The sequence below is a fragment of the Geotrypetes seraphini genome, chromosome 2, assembly GCF_902459505.1.
Source record: "Geotrypetes seraphini chromosome 2, aGeoSer1.1, whole genome shotgun sequence".
NCBI lineage: Eukaryota > Metazoa > Chordata > Amphibia > Gymnophiona > Dermophiidae > Geotrypetes > Geotrypetes seraphini.
This window is the reverse complement of record NC_047085.1, coordinates 472,740,835-472,762,774: the sequence shown is the minus strand read 5'-3', so window position 1 is coordinate 472,762,774 and position 21,940 is coordinate 472,740,835. Positions and strand designations below refer to the sequence as shown.

Sequence of the window (21,940 nt, the reverse complement as noted above, 5' to 3'; positions counted from 1 at the left end):
ATGGCGGAATCTAAATCACTAATGTAATGTAACATGAAAGGGAGGATAAAGGGAGCAATGAGGGAACACTAGGTGTATGAAAGAGCTGGACAGAAAGATGATGGTGGAGAGATTGGACGAGAGGAACTGAGGAGTACAAAACCTGACTCCCAGGATGCCAGAAACTCAAAGCAAACCTCTACAATGCTGTAAAAGAGCAGTTCAAGATGACAACAACAGGTAGAAGGAAGACTGTGTGATCTAGCAGCTTAAGGATAAGTCTGCTGGGAAAGGACTACTGGAGAAAGACAGAAGAGCTAATAGTATGGGTAGGGACAAGAAATGCATGACACTGGCATCGACCTGCCTAATGCGGGAGCTTCTGCAAATTCAGAAGTTTGGGAATACTTAATACTTAAAGGTTGAAAAACACTGGATCTAAAACTATAAAAAGAGATTCTGAGCAAGCCCAATGACACTGCCATGCTTGAGACTTGGATATGAATCTTAAACCTGGTGTCTGCTCCTTGAGCGATGTTACAGGGGTAATGCAAAGGCTATTACTATATAACCTTTGCATGCCAGCAACAAGTAGTGATCAGTTCAGTTTCAGACTCAATATGTAACTCTCCAAAGGAGTCAAGGTCTGGTCCTAAACCAATTATTGTGATGGCTCCACCAATGTAGTTTCAAATTGAGACTAATTATTACTCTAATCTAATTAAGTCCAACCTACATAAATATGAAGAACATTTACATTTCTATAAAGCCACCTTAAACGCTACAACAACAACAAAAAAATATTACTCCAAATGCATAAACAAAGCTAAGAATTCAGCTGCCTTATTTGCAATCTAAAAAAAACCCCAACCCCCCCAAAAAAAATTCAAGCACACTCAACCTATCTCATCTGAGAACTCCCCTTAAGCCCCAAACCTTTTTGATTTTTTCCATGAAAAATATCAATATCATCCGAAATGATCTCTTACAGCAAAATACTCCTGTATGTCAAGAAGAATTAAGAAACACTTCTTTTTGCTCTACTTGTGCATGCTTTACTCTACCGTCTCTCAAAGATGTTCCAACATACAATCCAATCTCTCAACTCTAAAGGAGGTAAATCCGAGAGTATTCCGCCATTTATTCTTAAAAAATTATTTTCTATATTTTGTCCATATATTCACAAAATCATGTGTAGTAGTCTGCAAACATCAACTCTACCTAATATTTGGAAACATTCTACTATCTTTCCAATCTTAAAAAATCAGAAAGGGAGCAATTCAGAATGCTTCAATTACAGACCCCATTGCAAATTTACCATTTTTAGCTAAACTAACAGAAAAAATTGTATTTAATCAACTATTTGATTTTGTCAATAAAACTAAAATTATCCATCCAAATCAAACAGGATTTCGTCAGCACCATTCTACTGAGCACTCTTTGTTAGGCTTAACAACCGAGTCTATACAATATTTCCTAGATCAACATAAATCTGTTATTCTGATTTCACTAGATCTTGCAGTTGCCTTTGATACTATTGATCACCATCTTCTGCTGAAAAGACTAGCCTTAATTGGCATTGCTGAGCAAGTCTTGGACTGGTTTCATTCCTACTTCACTGATCATTCTTCCACGGTTATTTTTAATAACACCTCTTCAAACACCTACCCAAATAACTCTGGAATTCCTCCATAGTAGTTCAATATCTGCATGGCTCCTTTGTTAACATTGTATCAATCGATTGGTTTTACAGCATATGCATACACAGATGACTTCCAAATCATACATCCTGTCGATCCATCTAATAGCAACAACCTCTCTGCTATAAATTTGAAACTTGATCGCATTAATGATTGGTTGAAAACAAATATGTTATCTCTTAGTATTCCTAAACCCAACAGTCTCTTTTTTTCCGTGGAAATTTAATATTCAAATTACATCTCCAATATATATTAATAACATTGGAATCAAATTTGTCGACATGGTTAAAATCTTAGGTGTAATTATAGACAACCGACTGAACTTTCGTTCAAATAGGTACTGTGGTAAGAAGCTGCTTTTATAGACTTAGAATGATCAGATCTCTGGTGAAAATCCTGGAACCATCATCAAATAATATTTTAATTCATTCACTTATCTCAAAAATAGATTATTGCAACTCCTTATATCAGGGAATCTGCCAAAAAGACATTAGGCGCTTACAGTTAATACAAAATACTGCCAAAGTGATTACAAACTCTGGAAAATACGAACACGTTACCCCTCTTTAAAAAAAGAAAAAAAACCCCCAAAAACCCAAACACCCACTGGCTTCCAGTCCAATACAGAATAACCTATAAGAGTGCCCTCTTAATATTCAAAACACTCAAAACTAAAGAACAAGCTTTCCTCGATAAAAATCTTATACCTTATGAATCTAATAGATCCTTAAGATCCTCTGGACATCTGCTCTGGGTTCCTTCTTTAAAAATAAATACCCATAGAACAACAATATTCTCAGTTACCGCACCCACACTCTGAAATGCATTACCTACTTACAAATTTAAGGAAGCTTTAAAAAGCTTCCTATTCATAGATGCCTTCGGATAATCATGCTACTATTTATTTCTCATTGATCCTCTTAGTCCTTTTGTTTTCTCCCATATATGTTCTCTTTCTTGAATTTATTGTAATCCTCCCCCTTTCCTTCTTGTTCTTATTACATTTACTTTGTGTTTTGTTTGTCTGAGTAGATTTCGTCTGTTTATTACTTTTGTTTTTAATTCCATTCTTACCCCCATTTTATTGTTGTAAAACACTTATACATAGTAACATAGTAGATGACGGCAGAAAAAGACCCGAATGGTCCATCCAGTCTGCCCAACCTGATTCAATTTAAATTTTTAAATTTTTTCTTCTTAGCTATTTCTGGGCAAGAATCCAAAGCTCTACCCGGTACTCTGCTTGGGTTCCAACTGCCGAAATCTCTGTTAAGACTTACTCCAGCCCATCTACACCCTCCCAGCCATTGAAGCCCTCCCCAGCCCATCCTCCACCAAATGGCCATATACAGACACAGACCGTGCAAGTCTGCCCAGTACTGGCCTTAGTTCAATATTTAATCTTATTTTCTGATTCTAAATCCTCTGTTCATATCACGCTTCTTTGAACTCAGTCACAGTTTTACTCTCCACCACCTCTCTCGGGAGCGCATTCCAGGCATCCAATACCCTCTCCGTAAAGTAGAATTTCCTAACATTGCCCCTGAATCTACCACCCCTCAACCTCAAATTATGTCCTCTGGTTTTACCATTTTCCTTTCTCAGGAAAAGATTTTGTTCTACGTTAATACCCTTCAATTATTTGAATGTCTGAATCATATCTCCCCTGTCTCTCCTTTCTTCTAAGGCATACATATTCAGGGCTTCCAGTCTCTCCTCATACGTCTTCTGGCGCAAGCTTCCTATCATTTTCGTCGCCTTCCTCTGGACCGCCTCAAGTCTTCTTACGTCCTTCGCCAGATACGGTCTCCAAAACTGAACACAATACTCCAAGTGGGGCCTTACCAATGACCTGTACAGGGGCATCAACACCATCTTCCTTCTACTGACCACGCCTCTCTTTATACAGCCCAGCATCCTTCTGGCAGCAGCCACTGCCTTGTCACAATGTTTTTTCGCCTTTAGATCATCAGACAATATCACCCCAAGGTGCCTCTCCCCGTCCGTGCATATCAGCTTCTCTCCTCCCAGCATATACGGTTCCTTCTTATTATTAATCCCCAAATGCATTACTCTGCATTTCTTTGCATTGAATTTTAGTTGCCAGGCATTAGACCATTCCTCTAACTTTTGCAGATCCTTTTTCATATTTTCCACTCCCTCTTCGGTGTCTACTCTGTTACAAATCTTGGTATCATCTGCAAAAAGGCACACTTTTCCTTCTAACCCTTCAGCAATGTCACTCACAAACATATTGAACAGGATTGGCCCCAGCACCGAACCCTGTGGGACTCCACTACTCACCTTTCCTTCCTTCGAGCGACTTCCATTAACCACCACCCTCTGGCGTCTGTCCGACAGCCAGTTTCTGACCTAGTTCACCACTTTGGGTCCTAACTTCAGCCCTTCAAGTTTGTTCAACAGCCTCCTATGAGGAACTGTATCAAAGGCTTTGCTGAAATCCAAGTAAATTACATCTAGCATATGTCCTCAATCGAGCTCTCTGGTCACCCAATCAAAAAATTCAATCAGGTTCATTTGGCACGATTTACCTTTTGTAAAGCCATGTTGCCTCGGATCCTGTAACCCATTAGATTCAAGGAAGTAAACTATCCTTTCTTTCAGCAACACTTCCATTATTTTTCCAACAACTGAAGCGAGGCTCACCGGCCTGTAGTTTCCTGCTTCATCCCTGTGACCACTTTTATGAATAGGGACCACATCCGCTCTCCTCCAATCCTCAGGAATCACTCCCATCTCCAGAGATTTGTTGAACACGTCTTTAATAGGACTCGCCAGAACCTCTCTGAGCTCCCTTAGTATCCTGGGATGGATCCTGTCTGGTCCCATCGCTTTGTCCACCTTCAGTTTTTCAAGTTGCTCATAAACACCCTCCTCCATGAACGGCACAGAATCTACTCCATTTTCTCGTGTAACTTTGCCAGACAATCTCAGTCCTTCTCCAGGATTTTCTTCTGTGAACACAGAATAGTATTTGTTTAGCACATTTGCTTTCTCCTCATCACTCTCCACATATTGGTTCCCAGCATCTTTTAGCCTAGCAATTCCATTTTTCATCTTCCTCCTTTCACTAATATATCTGAAAAAATTTTTGTCTCCCTTTTTTACATTTTTAGCCATTTGTTCTTCCGCCTGTGCTTTCGCCAGACGTATCTCTCTCTTGGCTTCTTTCAGTTTCACCCTGTAGTCCTTTCTGCTCTCCTCGGGTTTTTTTATATTTCACGAACACCAACTCTTTCACCTTTATTTTCTCAGCCACTTGGTTGGAGAACCATATCGGCTTCCTTTTTCTCTTGTTTTTATTGATTTTCTTCACATAAAGGTCCGTAGTCATTTTTATCACTCCTTTCAGCTTAGACCACTGTCTTTCCACTTCTCTTATGTGCTCCCATCCTAACAGCTCTTTCTTCAAGTACTCTCCCATTGCATTAAAGTCCATACGTTTGAAATCTAGGACTTTAAGTATCGTGTGGCCGCTCTCCACTTTAGCCGTTATATCAAACCAAACCGTTTGATGATCGCTACTTCCCAGGTGAGCACCCACTCGAACATTAGAGATACTCTCTCCATTTGTGAGGACCAGATCCAATATCGCTTTTTCCCTTGTGGGTTCCGTCACCATTTGTCTGAGCAGAGCCTCTTGAAAGGCATCCACAATCTCCCTACTTCTTTCCGATTCCACAGACGGAACATTCCAGTCCGCATCCGGCAGGTTGACATCTCCCAACAGCAGAACCTCCTCTTTCCTTCCAAACTTTTTGGATATCCACAATCAGATCCTTATCAATTTGCTGCGATTGAGTCGGAGGTCTGTAGACTACACCCACGTAGATAGAAGTTCCATCTTCTCTTTTCAGTGCAATCCATATTGCTTCTTCCTCTCCCCAGGTCCCTTGCATTTCGGTCGCTTGGATATTGGATCTTTATATAGAGAGCTACTCCTCCACCTTTTTGACCATCTCTGTCCTTCCTAAAAAGATTATATCCCGGTATGTTTGCATCCCATCCATGTGATTCACTGAACCATGTCTGTGATAGCGACAATATCTAGATCTGCCTCTAACATCAGGGCTTGCAGATCATGAACTTTGTTGCTTAGACTGCGAGCATTTGTGGTCATCGCTTTCCAGCTATTTTTCAGCGATAATCTCCTTTTTCGTATGGATTTTTGTTTCGTTTCACTTTCCGTTGCAATACTAAGAAATGAGTTGCTGATATTGTTTATGTTGCAGTCTTTACTACTATCACATCTTTTCTTTTGCCGGGGGTGGTCTCTATAATTGTCCTTTGTACATACACCCCCTAAATTTCTCTGCAAGGTTTCTTTTTCCTGCTGTAGTAATATGTAGCCCATCAGTGCAATATAGCTTCTTGTCCTTTCATGTATTTCCCCATCCTCCTATGTACCTGAAGCCTTCTTGATGACACCAGGCTTTGAGCCATCTATTAAAGTCCTCTGTGTTTTTCACTCTTTGCTCTCCCTTTCCATATGCAGGCAGTATTTCAGAAAAAGCTAAAGTCTTTACAAAAGGTTTCACGCCCTCACCAAGCTCCCGAAAAGCTTTCTGTGCTGCAAGTGTGGAGTTGTTGGCCAGGTCATTTGTTCCCAGATGGATAACATCAGTGTTAAAATCCTTAGTTTCTTCCTTAATTATAGTCTGTATTTGCCTGGAACTCCTGGTAGCTGAGGATCCTGGAAGACATTTCACTATTTTGGTTTCCTCGCCTTGTGTTCCAAGGTTAATGCCTCTGATGATGGAATCCCCCAACAGTAATAGTTTTCTGTTTTTGGCTTTTTTATTTGTGCTTAGGGTGTGCTTGTTCTCTTGAGTTACCTTCATTGGTTCCAGTCCCACCTCCCTTCTGTTTTCTTGAGTATCTCGGTGCACTAGTGGAGCGAAGGAATTCTGTAGAGGTAATATTTGTGAAGGTGGATGTTTCTGTGTTACATGTCGCAGTCTTCCTGAGCCTACTGTGACCCATTTATTCCTGGGCTGTTTTATTCTTTGAGGTAGAGGTGGTAAGTTGGTATGATTTTGTGGAGTGATGGAAGCTGCTTTAATTGTATTCAATTCCTGTTTAAGTTTGCAGAGCTCCTCCTTAATACTAGCAAGTTGAAGACAGATGGGGCAAGCCTTAAGCCTCCAAATAGTATGTCTTGGAATTAAAGCACCACAGTGATTGCATAGAATAAAGGTCATCTTGATTAGTTGTGAAGTGACTTGATTTGAGTAGTCTTGATTATTTGGGTCTCTATATATGAAAAGTGGTCCCTGGGGTTGGTGGGACTATAAGTCTTACCCTTATTCCTATGAAGGGAAAGAGGAAATACGATTTAACAAAGGAAAGAAAAGGGTTTATTTTTTGGTGGCTTTTTTTGTTTTTTTAAATAAGAAACAGGGAGGAGAAGAGAAATTAAGCAGATATAATGCTGAAAAACAGTGAAAAGAGCAGAATATGAAATGCTGAGTAACTTAGCTTTTAGAAGTTCACAGGGCAGCCTTGTTCACAGCACTGTTCCAAAGATAATGCAGTTAACCTTAGTAGTAAATCAGAGCCCCTCCCTTCTCTACCTAATCAGCAGACACAATGGCTAAAAACTAGTAAGTCAGAAATACAGGCTCTATACTAGAGAATGACACGGTGACGGTTTACCCGCGGCCACCGCATTTAAGCCGCGGGTCACCGCCGAAAACGGGGAAGAAAACTAGCAGTCGCTGCGGTGACGGGGACAAGGCCATTCACCGACCGCGGAAACGGTGAACAGGTTTGTCCCCGCGGGCCAATGTACCCCCTTCTAGGAACCGCTATTTACCGTATTTTCACGCATGGTATACAAAAGTTTTAAAACATAGTTCCCACCCCGCCCGACGCCCGATTCACCCCCCCAGCAGGACCGCTCGCACCCCCACCCCGAACGACCGCTCGCACGCGCTCCCACCCGCACCCGCGATCGGAGCAAGAGGGAGCCCAAGCCCTCTTGCCCGGCCGACTCCCCGACGTCCGATACATCCCCCCCCGGCAGGACCACTCGCACCCCCACCCCGAAGGACCGCCGACTTCCCGACAATATCGGGCCAGAAGGGAGCCCAAACCCTCCTGGCCACGGCGACCCCCTAACCCCACCCCGCACTACATTACGGGCAGGAGGGATCCCAGGCCCTCCTGCCCTCGACACAAACCCCCCTCCCCCCCCAACGACCGCCCCCCCCAAGAACCTCCGACCGCCCCCCCAGCCGACCCGCGATCCCCCTGGCGACCCCCACGACCCCCCCACCCCCCTTCCCCGTACCTTTGGTAGTTGGCCGGACAGACGGGAGCCAAACCCGCCTGTCCGGCAGGCAGCCAACGAAGGAATGAGGCCGGATTGGCCCATCCATCCTAAAGCTCCGCCTACTGGTGGGGCCTAAGGCGCGTGGGCCAATCAGAATAGGCCCTGGAGCCTTAGGTCCCACCTGGGGGCGCGGCCTGAGGCACATGGGCCCAACCCGACCATGTGCCTCAGGCCGCGCCCCCAGGTGGGACCTAAGGCTCCAGGGCCTATTCTGATTGGCCCACGCGCCTTAGGCCCCACCAGTAGGCGGAGCTTTAGGATGGATGGGCCAATCCGGCCTCATTCCTTCGTTGGCTGCCTGCCGGACAGGCGGGTTTGGCTCCCGTCTGTCCGGCCAACTACCAAAGGTACGGGGAAGGGGGGTGGGGGGGTCGTGGGGGTCGCCAGGGGGATCGCGGGTCGGCTGGGGGGGCGGTCGGAGGTTCTTGGGGGGGGGGGCGGTCGTTGGGGGGAGGGGGGTTTGCGTCGAGGGCAGGAGGGCCTGGGATCCCTCCTGCCCGTAATGTAGTGCGGAGTGGGGTTAGGGGGTCGCCGTGGCCAGGAGGATTTGGGCTCCCTCCTGGCCCGATATTGTTGGGGAGTCGGCGGTCCTTCGGGGGGAGGGATGTATCGGACGTCGGGGGGGGGGGGGGGCATCAGGCTTTCAGGATGGGGACAGACCTTCAAGGGGGGACAGTGCAGGGAAGTCAGGGAATTTATATTAATTAATTTTTTCTCTGCGTGTTTTGTTTTTGTATAGTTATTAACTAATATTTAACTAAGTTTTAAAGTTTTAAAGAATGTTTCCTTTATACATAAATAAAGAAAAGTGAATGGGATTGCAGTGGCGGTGACGGGGCGGTGAATGGGGTGGCAGTGGCGGTGACGGGGCGGTGAATGGGGTGGCAGTGGCGGTGACGGGGCGGTGAAGAGGATGGTGAGACGGGGACGGGGCGGTGACGGGGATGGTGAGACGGGGACGGGGCGGTGACAGGGATGGTGAGACGGGGACGGGGCGGTGACGGGGACCAATTTTTTCACCGTGTCATTCTCTACTCTATACCACCCTAAAACACAGTATTTTAAAAAATGCAGGCTCTATAACAAATCAGTGGCTACCCTAAAACACAGGATTTATAACAGGATTTTCCCTACTTTAGTCACCCTTTACCTCAGGCACCAGGATTTAATTTGAGTTAATAAAGTCTTACCCTTATTCCTATGAAGAGGAAATAAGATTTAACAGAGGAAAGAGAAGGGTTTATTTTTTTGTGCTTTTTTTTGTTTTTTTAAAGTAAGAAACAGGGAGAAGAAGAGAAATTAAGCAGATATAATGCTGAAAAACAGTGAAAAGAGCAGAATATGAAATGCTGAGTAACTTAGCTTTTAGAAGTTCACAGGGCAGCCTTAGTATTTTGATAAGTGTTCAATCAAATTTACAATAAACTTGGAAACTTGGGCCCTCATGTGGCCACAACTGTTTATTTGCTAACAGAGGTTGCTGCAATTGTGGCAACGATTGTCTCCCCATCTAAGTTTTAGTACACTAATACTGCAGTACACAAAATACAGAGTCCAACAGATGGGGTATCAAACAGATTCCTTGTGTAGTATTATGCAGCACTATGACCTGTCACAGAAATGGAAATAATGATTTTTCTATACCTGATTTTCTTTAGCAGATGATTCCAAAAAAGCTGCATTCCATGATTCTGCTAAAGCTTTCCCTTCTTCATAACTGATCACTCTAGAGGCAAAATTAAAAACAATTTGTATTTTTAAATACACTACTAAATGTAAATGTATGTTTTTTGCAGTTATAAGGCCCTTTACAGGGAGCATCTTTTACATAAGACAACTAAGGGAGGTGAGAAACAAAAGCATCAAGATCTTGAGACATAGATAAAACAGATAAAAAGAAAGGAAATGCAGGCGGTCCTCAGGTTAAGAATGAGTTACGTTTTTAATGCTGTTCTTAAGTAGGATTTATATGCAACTCAGAACTTGTATATTTTAAGATTCTTGCTGCTTACCACTGCTCCCGGCTGACAAAAGGGTCAACTGTCCCTACCAGTGTTTCCTCTAAGGTATAGCATGCACAACCACAGACTATGTGGCCATGCATTACTCCTGAATTTGCTACAGGAAATGTATAGAAGTCTATGCCACTGGAAATATTGCATAGTGAAATCAAATGAAGCCACAACCGCGTTCTTAAGTACAAGTTGTACTTAAATCAGGCGTCCGTAATTCAAGGACTGCCTGTACTACCAAGTAAATTGTCATTTACATTTATGAGGAGGGGGCTAGTGCTCACCCATGTTATCTATTGGTTCCCCCCACATTCAAAAAACAATTAATGTCTGGCTTTGCCACTGGTATTTAAGTAAGCTCCAGAAGGTGCAGGAAAGGAGCATGCACACACTATTATTGCGCAAATGTATCAAGACAAAAAATAGAATAAAAAGACGTAAGGGCTGGCCAGAATGCAGTACTTTCAGGTCAATACAAGAGGGAAGCCAATGGCTTGACATGAATAAAGGAGTTAACATGTTTAAGGTGTATAGTGCAATAAATAGTTTAACAGCAATATTTTAAACTAACTGTAATTTTAAGAGACAAGATGGGACACCTAAATCCAAGATGGCAACAGCATAGTGGAGCTTTTCTGAGCTAAAGAACAGAGCTCCCGTTGTTTCCTCGAAAAATGCCTCATACAAAGAGAAAAGGGAATGTGCGGCCTGAACCCTTGGCGGCAGGCACTTCCCTACCTGCTCAGCGATCTATGCTAAGTTTTGTCTTCACCTCATCTCCACAAGTGCCCGGAGTGCAGTCTGCTGTCTCCTCAGCAGGAGGAGCCGCTGAGGAGCTGGAGTTCAACATTTCACTCTCCCCTCCGGGCTCTGTTCCTCCGCCGCCTCCTGCCGCGGCACAGCTGGTGGTTCCCGGTGAGGAGTATTCGTCCAGAGAAACCCCAATCCAAGGGGCAACTGCCGTGAAATTCGGAGAGGAGCATGGAGAGTTGGGCAGGGTAGTGTAGGTTACTCCCCAGCTAGTGAAAATGGCAGCAATCACCCTGGAGAGCATTTAGGAAGCTCTCCATACACTAAACACCTCAGTATCAAGGACTTCAAGCGAAGTTTCAGCTTTAGTAAGTACAGTTGATATTCTGGGAAAGAAATTGGATGGGACTAAAGTAGAATTTTCTCAAGAACTGAAAAAGGTATCGGACAAGACAGAGAAACTTGAAGACTTAACGTCTGGGATGGTAAATGAAAGAATTGCTCTTAACAGGAAGATTGAACAGATAGAAAACTTTAATCGCAGATTGAATATAAAGAATTCTGAACTTTCCTAAATCTCTGGTGATGACTCCCATTGAACTATTGAAAAAATATCTTGTCTGAAATTCTAAGCTTTTTTTCTGATAATATTCCACCAGTAAATCGTATTTACTATTTGCCAAAGAAAAAAGAAATGGGATCTGAACCAGTAAATTTACAACTAAATCCAGTTAATACTCCTTTAAATGTTACAGGTTTATTGGAATCTAATCTACTATTATTGAAAATACTGAAAGAGCAACCTTATTGGTGTCTTTTGTGTTTGAACAGGACACTAATGCTGTCTTTAAAATGTTCTTTAGAAATTCTCAGGTACCATTTTGTGGTAAAAAAAAGTCTGGATATTTCCAGACATTAATAGCCAAACTCAAGAATGAAGGAAGTTATTTCTTGCCATGAGACCTGAAGTGGTTTCCTTGGGTGCTTCGTTTCTGCTCTCCTATCCTTGTAAATGTTTGATAAAATATGTGTTCTTTTCCCCAGAACAACTAAGGGCATGCATTGATATGAAGAAATTGGTTACCGGGAATGCTTAGTGTTATTGAACAGTTTAATTTGAGTAGTGGGAAAACTGTTAAGCCATACCTTAATTGTTTTCTAAGATAGAATAATCTCCTCTTTAATTTCACCTGAATTTCTTGATTCTTGATTTGATTGTGGTCTAAGAAAGACTTACGGATTATTTTATTTTTTGAATTTTCTGTTTGTACAATTGTTTCTGTATTTCCTAAACAAGTATGTTCTTGGATATAATTTTCAAATTCTTAATAAAAATAAAAGAAACCCCCCATCCACCCAACAACAAAAAACCCCACACAAGATGAGATGAAACAAATAAGAGTTAGATTACTGTTCTCTTTTTCATCAATTGTAGTTTTTTCTTCATTTTCTTAGCAAATCTAAATAAACCATAAACTGGCTGCAAATTGAGAAATTCAAAAGAAAATTACATTGAGAAACAGCACTATACCACTTCAATTTAAATGACACCAAATTTTCTTACCTGTAAAGCACAGTTACTTACCATAACAGGTGTTATCCAGGGACAGCAGGCAGATATTTTTAACGTATGGGTGACGTCACCGACGGAGCCCCGGTACGGACACTTAACTAGAAAGTTCTAGTTGGCCGCACCGCGCATGCGCGGGTGCCTTCCCGCTCGACGGAGGAGAGCGTGGTCCCCAGTTAAGATAAGCCAGCTAAGAAGCCAACCCGGGGAGGTGGGTGGGTCGTAAGAATATCTGCCTGCTGTCCCTGGATAACACCTGTTACGGTAAGTAACTGTGCTTTATCCCAGGACAAGCAGGCAGCATATTCTTAACGTATGGGTGACCTCCAAGCTAACAGAGAGGGAGGAGGGATGGTTGGCCATTAGGAAAATAGATTTTGTAACACAGATTGGCCGAAGTGCCCATCCCGTCTGGAGAAGGCATCCAGACAGTAGTGAGTAGTGAATGTGTGAACTGAGGACCAAGTGGCAGCTTTGCAGATCTCCTCGATGGGCGTGGAGCAGAGGAAAGCCACAGAAGCAGCCATAGCTCTGTGGGCCGTGACAGCACCTTCCAGTGAGAGACCGGCCCGAGCATAACAGAACGCAATGCAGGCAGCAAGCCAGTTGGAAAGCATTCGTTTAGAGACAGGACGACCTAAACGGTTAGGGTCGAAGGACAGAAAGAGCTGAGGTGACGTGCGGTGAGCTGTGGTACGGTCAAGGTAGTATGCCAGGGCACGTTTTCAGTCCAGCGTGTGCAACGCCTGTTCCCCAGGATGAGAGTGGGGTTTAGGGAAAAAGACAGGAAATACAATGGACTGGTTGAGGTGGAAGTCCGAGAGCACCTTGGGAAGGAATTTAGGATGGGTACGCAGAACCACCTTGTCATGGTGAAAAACCGTGAAAGGTGGGTCAGCAACCAGTGCATGCAGCTCACTAACCCTCCTGGCAGAGGTGATGGCAATGAGGAAAAGCACCTTCCATGTCAGAAATTTGAGTGAAGTTGTGGCAAGAGGCTCAAATGGAGGTTTCATGAGGGCTGAGAGGACCACATTCAGGTCCCAGACGACTGGAGGAGGCTTCAGCGGTGGTTTGACATTGAAGAGGCCTCTCATGAACCGGGAAACCAGGGGATGAGCCGTGAGAGGTTTTCCGAGGACAGGCTCATGAAACGCAGTGATGGCAAGGCTCATGAAACGCAGTGATGGCACTGAGGTGGACTCTGATTGAGGTAGACTTGAGGCCAGCGTCGAAGAGAGAAAGCAAATAGTCCAGTACAGTTTCCACCGCCAATGAGGTGGGATTGTGATGATGAAGTAGACACCAAGAGGAGAACCGGGTCCACTTCTGATGGTAACATTGGAGGGTGGCCGGTTTCCTGGAGGCATCCAAAATACGACGGACAGGCTGAGACAGATTCTCTGGAGAGGTCAGCCCGAGAGAAATCAAGCTGTCAGGTGATGAGCGAGGACAGATTGGGATGTAGTAGAGACTGATGCTGTTGTGTAAGTAGAGTAGGAAATACAGGAAGAGGAATGGGCTCCCTGGAGCTGAGCTGGAGCAGGAGGGAGAACCAGTGTTGGCGAGGCCACCGAGGAGCGATGAGAATCATGGTGGCTCTGTCTCTGCGGAGTTTGAATAGCGTCCGCAACATTAGAGGCAGTGGAGGAAAGGCATAGAGGAACCGATCCGTCCAGTCGAGCAGGAATGCATCCGGGGTCAGACGATGAGGAGAGTAGAGTCTGGAGCAGAACTGGGGCAGTTGATGGTTGTGAGGAGCTGCAAAGAGGTCCACCTGAGGAGTGCCCCAGAGAGCAAAGATGGAGTGGAGTGTGGGAGGATCCAAAGTCCACTCGTGAGGTTGAAGGATGCAGCTGAGGTTGTCGGCCAGGGAGTTCTGTTCGCCCTGGATATAGACGGCCTTGAGGAAGAGACTGCGGGCCGTGGCCCAAGTCCAGATGCGGATGGCCTCCTGACAAAGGAGGGGAGATCCGGTGCCGCCTTGCTTGTTTATGTAGTACATGGCGACTTGGTTGTCTGTGCACAGGAGAAGAACCTGAGGATAGAGAAGGTGCTGGAAGGCCTTGAGCGCATAGAACATGGCCCTGAGTTCCAGGAAATCCTGAGGGGTCCAGAGTCCCTGGGTGCGAAGATCTCCCATGTGAGCTCCCCATGCATAGGGGGAGGCATCTGTGGTTATGATCATGGAGTGAGGGGGTAGATGAAAGAGTAGACCCCTGGAAAGATTTGAGGAGTTCAACCACCACTGAAGAGATTGCTGAAGAGACGATGTCACAGAGATGGGATGAGAAAGAGGATCCGTGGGCTGTGACCATTGGTTGGCTAGAGTCCATTGAGGTGTCCTGAGGTGGAGTCGTGCCAGAGGAACACATGGACTGTCGAGGCCATGTGGCCCAGGAGGATCATCATTTGCCGAGCCGGAATAGAGCGACAAAGGAGCACCTGACGGCAGAGATGGAGCAGGGTTCGTTGGCGGTCTGAGGGGAGAAACGCCCTCATCAGAGTGGTGTCGAGGACGGCACCAATGAACTGAAGTCGCTGTGTGGGGAGGAGATGTGACTTGGGGTAGTTGATCTCGAACCCCAGGAGATGGAGGAAAGAGATGGTGTGTTGAGTGGCTTGTAGCACAAGCGGAGACGTAGGAGCTTTCACCAACCAATCGTCCAAGTATGGGAACACCTGGAGGTTGTGAGACCTGAGGAAGGCCGCCACCACAATAAGGCACTTGGTGAACACCCTGGGCGATGATGCGAGGCCAAAGGGTAGCACTTTGTACTGATAGTGGTGGTACTGTACCTGAAATCGGAGGTAGTGACGTGAAGTCAGATGGATTGGAATGTGAGTGTAGGCCTCTTTGAGGTCTAGGGAACATAGCCAGTCGTGATGAGAGAAGAGGGTAAAGCGTGGCAAGGGAGAGCATCCTGAATTTTTCCTTGACCAGACACTTGTTGAGGTTCCGAAGATCGAGGATGGGACGGAAGTCTCCTGTCTTCTTGGGAACCAGGAAGTAGCGGGAGTAGAATCCCTGACCCCTTTGGTCTGGGGGTACCTCTTCGATGGCATTGAGAAGAAGAAGGGATTGGACCTCCCTCAGGAGGAGGGGGGATTGAGAGGAGTGAGAAACAGACTCTATGGGAGGATTGTCTGGTGGAAGAGTCTGGAAGTTGAGAGAGTAGCCGTGGCGAATGATGTTGAGGACCCACAGGTCTGATGTAATGACCTCCCAACGGTTGAGGAAGAGTTGAAGGCGGCCTCCTATCGGCTGAGGAAGAGGCATTGATGGCGGGAGACTGGCTATGCCCTGGAGAAAAGAGTCAAAAGGGCTGAGATGGTTTCGACTGTGGGAGAGGCTTGGCAGGTTGGTGAGACTGTAAACGTGCCTGAGTTTGGTGCTGCTGACGAGGCCGGGGAGGCTGTTGTTGCTGAGGCGGGTTGAGAGGTCTGGCCGAGAACCTGCGTTGGTAGGAAGACTGCTGTTTGTAGGGGCGAGCAGGTGGAGTCTTCTTTTTAGGTTTGATTAGGGTATCCCACCTGGTCTCGTGTGCTGATAGTTTCTGGGTAGTTGAGTCCAGGGACTCCCCGAATAGTTCATCACCAAGACAAGGTGCATTAGCTAGGCGGTCTTGGTGATTAATGTCGAGGTCAGAAACTCTCAGCCAGGCCAAGCGCCTCATGGCAACAGCCATGGCAGATGCTCGAGAGGTCAGCTCCAAAGAGTCATAAATGGATCGCACCATAAATTTCCGGAGTTGGAGCAAACTGGAGATTTGTTGTTGGAAAACCGGGATCTTACGCTCAGGGATGTACTTTTGTAAGGAGGAGTTGTTGCACCAAATGCTTCATATAGAAGGAGAAGTGGAAGGTGTAATTATTAGCCCTGTTGGCAAGCATGGAATTCTGATAAAGGCGCTTGCCAAATTTATCCATTGTTCTGCCCTCTCTGCCAGGAGGGGTGGAGGCATAAACACTGGAGCCCTGGGTTTTCTTCAAGGTGGAATCCACTAGAAGGGATTCATGGGGTAGTTGAAGTTTGTCGAACCCCGGGATAGGAATGACCCTGTATAAACTATCCAGTTTTCGAGGGGCACCCGGTACCGTGAGAGGATTTTCCCAGTTTTTGTAAAAAGTTTCCCGCAAGATGTCATGGACGGGTAACTTTAAAAATTCTTTGGGAGGTTGTTCGAAGTCCAGGGCTTCCAGGAAAGCCTGGGACTTCTTAGAGTCGGATTCCAAAGGGATCGACAGAGCCGCCGACATTTCCCTGAGAAATTTTGTGAATGAGGACTGTTCAGGTTTGGAACTGGTATCGACCATCGATGGTTCCTCGTCCGTTGAGGAAGCCTCATCATCGGTACCGGGTGGGGATTCTTCCCATAAGTCCGGGTCCCTGACGTCGGTGTGCGCAGGACGGGACGGTGGTGCGGACGGCTTAGTGTGGCGAGTCTTAGAGAGAGATTTGCCAGAGCGCATCGAGACGGTACCGGGGGAGGAAGATCGATGCCGGTCCTGGTCTCGGGGGGACTGGTGTCGGTCTCGATGTCGGGGAGGGTCGGCATCAGAGCGTGTTTGTACTGGAGGATTAAGTGGTTCAGCCGCGAGTACCGGCATGGAGGTGTTCAACAGTACCGATGGTGTCGACACCGGCGGTATGGTGCGAGGCTCGGGCCGGTCTGGTACCGGAAGGAGTGGGGCCAAAATTGCGGGCAACAAGTGCTGGAGTTGCTGTTGCAGTTGCTCTTGCAATTGGCTTTGGAGTATGGCCGCAATGCGGTCGTCCAGAGGGGGCACCGGTACCGCTTTTTTCTTTGTCGGTACCATAGGTGCCGTTCCATGCCCCGGCGATGAGGATGCTGATGACGAGGCACTCACCGAAATCGGGGCGGAGTGTTTGCGGGGTCGGCGTGATGCCGGGAGGACTGGCGTCGCCGGTGTGGCAGGAGGGCGCTCAAGGGAAGTGGAAGGCTTCTTAGCCGGCTTACCTGGTGCCAGCGACCCCGAGGAAGGATCAGGCGTCGTCGTAGTCGGTGCCGACTTTTGCGGCGCCGTTGACAGCAAGGCCGATTCCATGGCAGATCCAGTACCGAAAAGGATATTCTGTTGGATCTGTCTATTTTTCAAAGTACGTTTTTTAAGAGTAGCACAGCGGGTGCAGGTGTCAGCCCGATGCTCTGGACCCAGGCACTTTAGGCACCAATTGTGCGGGTCAGTGAGAGATGTCGGGCGTGCACACCGCTGGCACTTCTTAAAGCCCGGCTGAGGGGGCATGAAGGGGAACACGGCCTCCGCAAAATCAAAACCGGAGGCCTGTATGTTGGCAACAGGCCCCGCCGGGGCCGGCCCGAAAAATAAAGAAAAAACAAAGTTTTTTTATTTGCAAGATAGAACGAAAAACGAAATCCGAAGGAAAAAGAACAAAAAAAGGAAGAAAATAGCGCGAGCGGGAAGGCAAAAACAGAGATTTCAACAGCCGTTGAAAGCACATGCGTCTTCTTCGCTCCGCGGAAACGAAGAAACTGGGGACCACGCTCTCCTCCGTCGAGCGGGAAGGCACCCGCGCATGTGCGGTGCGGCCAACTAGAACTTTCTAGTTAAAAGTGTCCATACCGGGGCTCCGTCGATGACGTCACCCATACGTTAAGAATATGCTGCCTGCTTGTCCTGGGATAATGATTCTTCTCTGTGGATAGTGCGATAAAACATCTCACAAGTGTGTCATGTCAGCTGATGAAACCCTACACATAAAGTTTCCCTTTTTTTTTTTTTTTTTTAAAGAAACTAAGTGACAGCGTGAGCCAGGGTTGAGCACAGAGCTTCCACAGAAAGCTGGATCATATATGGAATTTAAACAAGAAAATCTCTCTTAAACCAAAATATACTGCAGCTTGCAGGCTATCTTGCACATATAGTTACTTATAACATAATTGAAAAATCCTCCCAAGATTAGTTTCTTGCCCAACTCCAAACAGGATGCATCAGGTTGAAGACAGCTTTTTTTCAACCCAGGTCTGGCCCCAAAGGTTCACTTTCATATATGCAGAAAGGACAGTTCCCTTTTTCTTCCAGACCTACCTTTGGACACCACAGCTGTTTTTGGTAACCAGCTGGAGGATTGTTCCTATTCTAAGCCTTCCTGTTATGTTCTCTCTCATGGATTTTTTCATTTTATAACCTTTTGTAAACCGCATTTTACACCATCCCTATTTTTGCCAACGCTGGAATCCTATAGGATAGTTAAGTACAGCTTTGCAAGGCTTTAGCGGGAGTAAATTTTTGTTGCTTTGAAGCATGTTTTAGATACAATTAATTGTAAGAAAGATACAAAATTATAGAAATAGGGAGGTTGGGGGGGGGGGGGGGAAGAACAAATGATTAAATAACTGGGGCTAGTGAAACAGGTGCTGAAATAGCTGTGCACTAGGAGGCCCCATGATCCCTGCCCTAGGTAAAAATTTCTGATGTTCTCCTTGGTTAGTAGTAGGATATTCTGGGTAACTCATAAATTTTTTAAAAAAGGAACCCATTTTAAGGGAATCCATTTGTTTTTAAGACATTGAAGAAATACATTGAACATTGAATTTTTGTGCCTTTTTTGTGGGCATTAATAAATTGAGATATTTTTCGAATAAGGATCAAAGTGTTTTTTCACTTTTTTGAAAAGAAGAAATTACTACCCTCTGGTTCTTTTCCTCTTGATACTAATTATGGGGATAGATATAACTATTTGCTCTTTATGCATCTCCTATTTAATGTTTATAGATAACAGTTACCGACAGGTCTACAGCAGTTGGATTTTAGGATCGTAAAACCCGATGCAAAATAGCCAAGTAAATGTTAGTGAATCAATCGCTTGGCTATTTTGCATGGGGTTTTACAAATCTGCATGGCTGGATCGAGAAATGGGTGATCGAGGGGGGAAACATGCGGTGGGTAGTTTTGTGAATCAAGTCAGATTGCAGTAATCGTCGCTATAGCAACGATTGCTGACTTTAGTGAATTGGGCCCTATGTATCAATTAACAATCATCTAGCACAAGCACAATAAGTTATCTTCATATTCAAGTGGAGCCTTTGTTCATGTGGTTTTCAACGTGATCTCGAGGCACGCTCTTGTCTTGTGTATGCTGAAACACAAGACCGTGTCAGGTCTCATTGCTGTAAATAAAGATTCCTTGAAGGCTTATCTTTTCGTGCAAAATTGTGGTTCATGATCCATCAGCTGGTTGTTTTACCCATTCCCATTTTTTTTGTGGGATTGGTTCCAATTTTTGTCTGTTTACTAAAAGCAATGTAAACATATCCACACCCTCCCTCTCTACTGGGCTCTAACTAAAACGTCTCCCAGATCCTTCTCTTACACAAAGTTACCTCCTTTAACCTATCTAAACATAGAAACATAGAAGATGACAGCAGAAAAGGGCTACAGCCCATCAAGTCTGCCTACTCTGCTTACCCACCCCCTGTCTTTGCCCTAATGACCCAATTTCCTTATCTTGACCCTCGTAGGGATCCCACATGGGTATCCCATTTATTCTTAAAGTCTGGCACGCTGTCTGCCTCGATCACCTGCACTGGAAGCTTTTTCCAATGATCAACCACTCTCTCTGTGAAGAAATACTTTCTGGTGTCGCCATGAAATTTTCCGCCCCTGAGTTTGAGCGGGTGCCCTCTTGTGGCCGAGGGTCCCTTGAGAAAGAAAATATCATCTTCCACTTCGACACGTCCCGTGAGGTACTTAAATGTTTCGATCATGTCTCCCCTCTCCCTACGTTCCTCAAGAGTATAGAACTGCAATTTGTTCAGTCTCTCTTCGTACAAGAGACCCTTGAGCCCCGAGATCATCCTGGTGGCCGTCCGCTGAACCGATTCAATTCTGCGCACATCTTTACTGTAATGTGGCCTCCAGAATTGCACACAGTACTCCAGATGAGGTCTCACCGTGGCCCTGTACAATGGCATTAAGACTTCAGGCTTTCGGCTAACGAAACTTCTATTGATACAACCCAATATCTGCCTTGCCTTAGATGAAGTCTTCTCCACTTGATTGGCAGTTTTCATGTCTGCACTGATGATTGCTCCTAAATCTCGTTCTGCTGAAGTTCTAGTTAAAGTTTCTCCGTTCAAGAAGTACGTCCTGCATGGATTTCCGCTTCCGAGGTGCATGACCTTACATTTCTTAGCATTTAAGCCTAGCTGCCAGGTTGAGGACCAACTTTCCAATGTAAGCAGGTCCTGCGCCCAGTGTTCCCTCTAAGGATTGATGAGGTGTGTGCAAAAAAAAATATGCATGAGCGACAAATTACATACTCCACAAATTTATGAGCAGGCGCAGAGGACGCATTTTTAAACAAATGTAGTTTATCCTTGTACTCCTTATGTAATTTTAATCATCTATGGATATGTTTGTATGTTTATTGTTCAAATGGTTTTATTTATTTCCCAAAATTTATTTTTGTTATACACATTGAAAATATTTGATATTGCGTTTAAATCAAAATCTCAATAAACTTGAAACTTGAAACGAGTGCCCATGAGATTGTGGGAGGGTTAAATACTCAAAACTTAGAAGAATAACAATTTACTTAAAGTTTTTGCTTCGCCAGCTTTCTGGTATCTTTACATAATGCAGTGGTGTACCTAGCATATGTAACACCCGGGGCCCATCATTTTTTGGCACCCCCCCCCCCCCATCTGTACGAAAAACGTGATTTTTAGTAACAAGCCACACGTCACACATGAGTACCTAGGAAAAGGCAGCATCTTACATATTGCAGTGAACAGTACATCAATACACCCATTGTAAAACTAAACAAGCCAGACCAGCACAGATCAATCCTACACCGTCAATCCTAACAGAAAACCATGTCTTTCGAACACACAGAACACAGAAAACACCTTCGCCTAGTAAGGAATATGTAATCACAAACTAACCCCTCCCTCTTTTACAAAACTGTAGTGTGGATTTTAGCTACGGAGGTAACAGCTCTGATGCTCATAAAATTCTGAGCATCAGAGCTGCTACCACCAAGGCTGGTGCTAAAAACGCTTCACAGTTTTGTAAAAGGGGGGATAAAATAAAAATACATAGACAAAGGTTAAATTGAACCAGCAAGAAGCTGGACTCTGCATACAATGCTTCACAGAAACAGTGACACATGTCTCCTAAAGCAATAAATAAATAGAAATTTTTTTCTACCTTTGTCTTCTGTGGTTTCTCCTTTCCTCATCTTCTTGTAACTCTCTTCCTTCCATCCACTGTCTGCCGTCTCTCTTCCCCTATATGGCATCTTCTCTCCTTCTATGCCCCTTCCAGAAACTGTATGCCTCCCCCTTCCATCTCTCCTTTCACCCCATTGGTCTGGCATCTCTCTCCTCGCCTTCCCTCTCCCACACCTCTCCTCATAGTCTGGTATCTCCCCTTCCCTGATTCTCTGGCATCTCTCTCCTTTCCTTCCATCTTTCGCTCCCCCTCCATGCTCTCACATCTCCCCCTTCCTTTTCCCTTAGACTGGCATACCTTCCTCCTACGCTCCAAGCCCTGGCATCTCCTTTAATTCCCTCCCTCATCTTCCTTC

The 21,940-nt window shown here is 45.3% G+C and overlaps 1 protein-coding gene across 2 annotated transcripts in view; it reads right to left on the bottom strand.

Annotated features, from left to right (window-relative positions):
* The window catches only part of RHEB (Ras homolog, mTORC1 binding), a 90,329-nt gene that overhangs the window by 4,683 nt on the left and 63,706 nt on the right, over positions 1–21,940 (bottom strand). For both annotated transcript variants that reach the window (XM_033931685.1, XM_033931686.1), the window contains exon 7: positions 9,679–9,760. In XM_033931685.1, the coding sequence (XP_033787576.1) occupies positions 9,679–9,760 (82 nt within the window). The remainder of the gene's footprint in view (positions 1–9,678; positions 9,761–21,940) is intronic.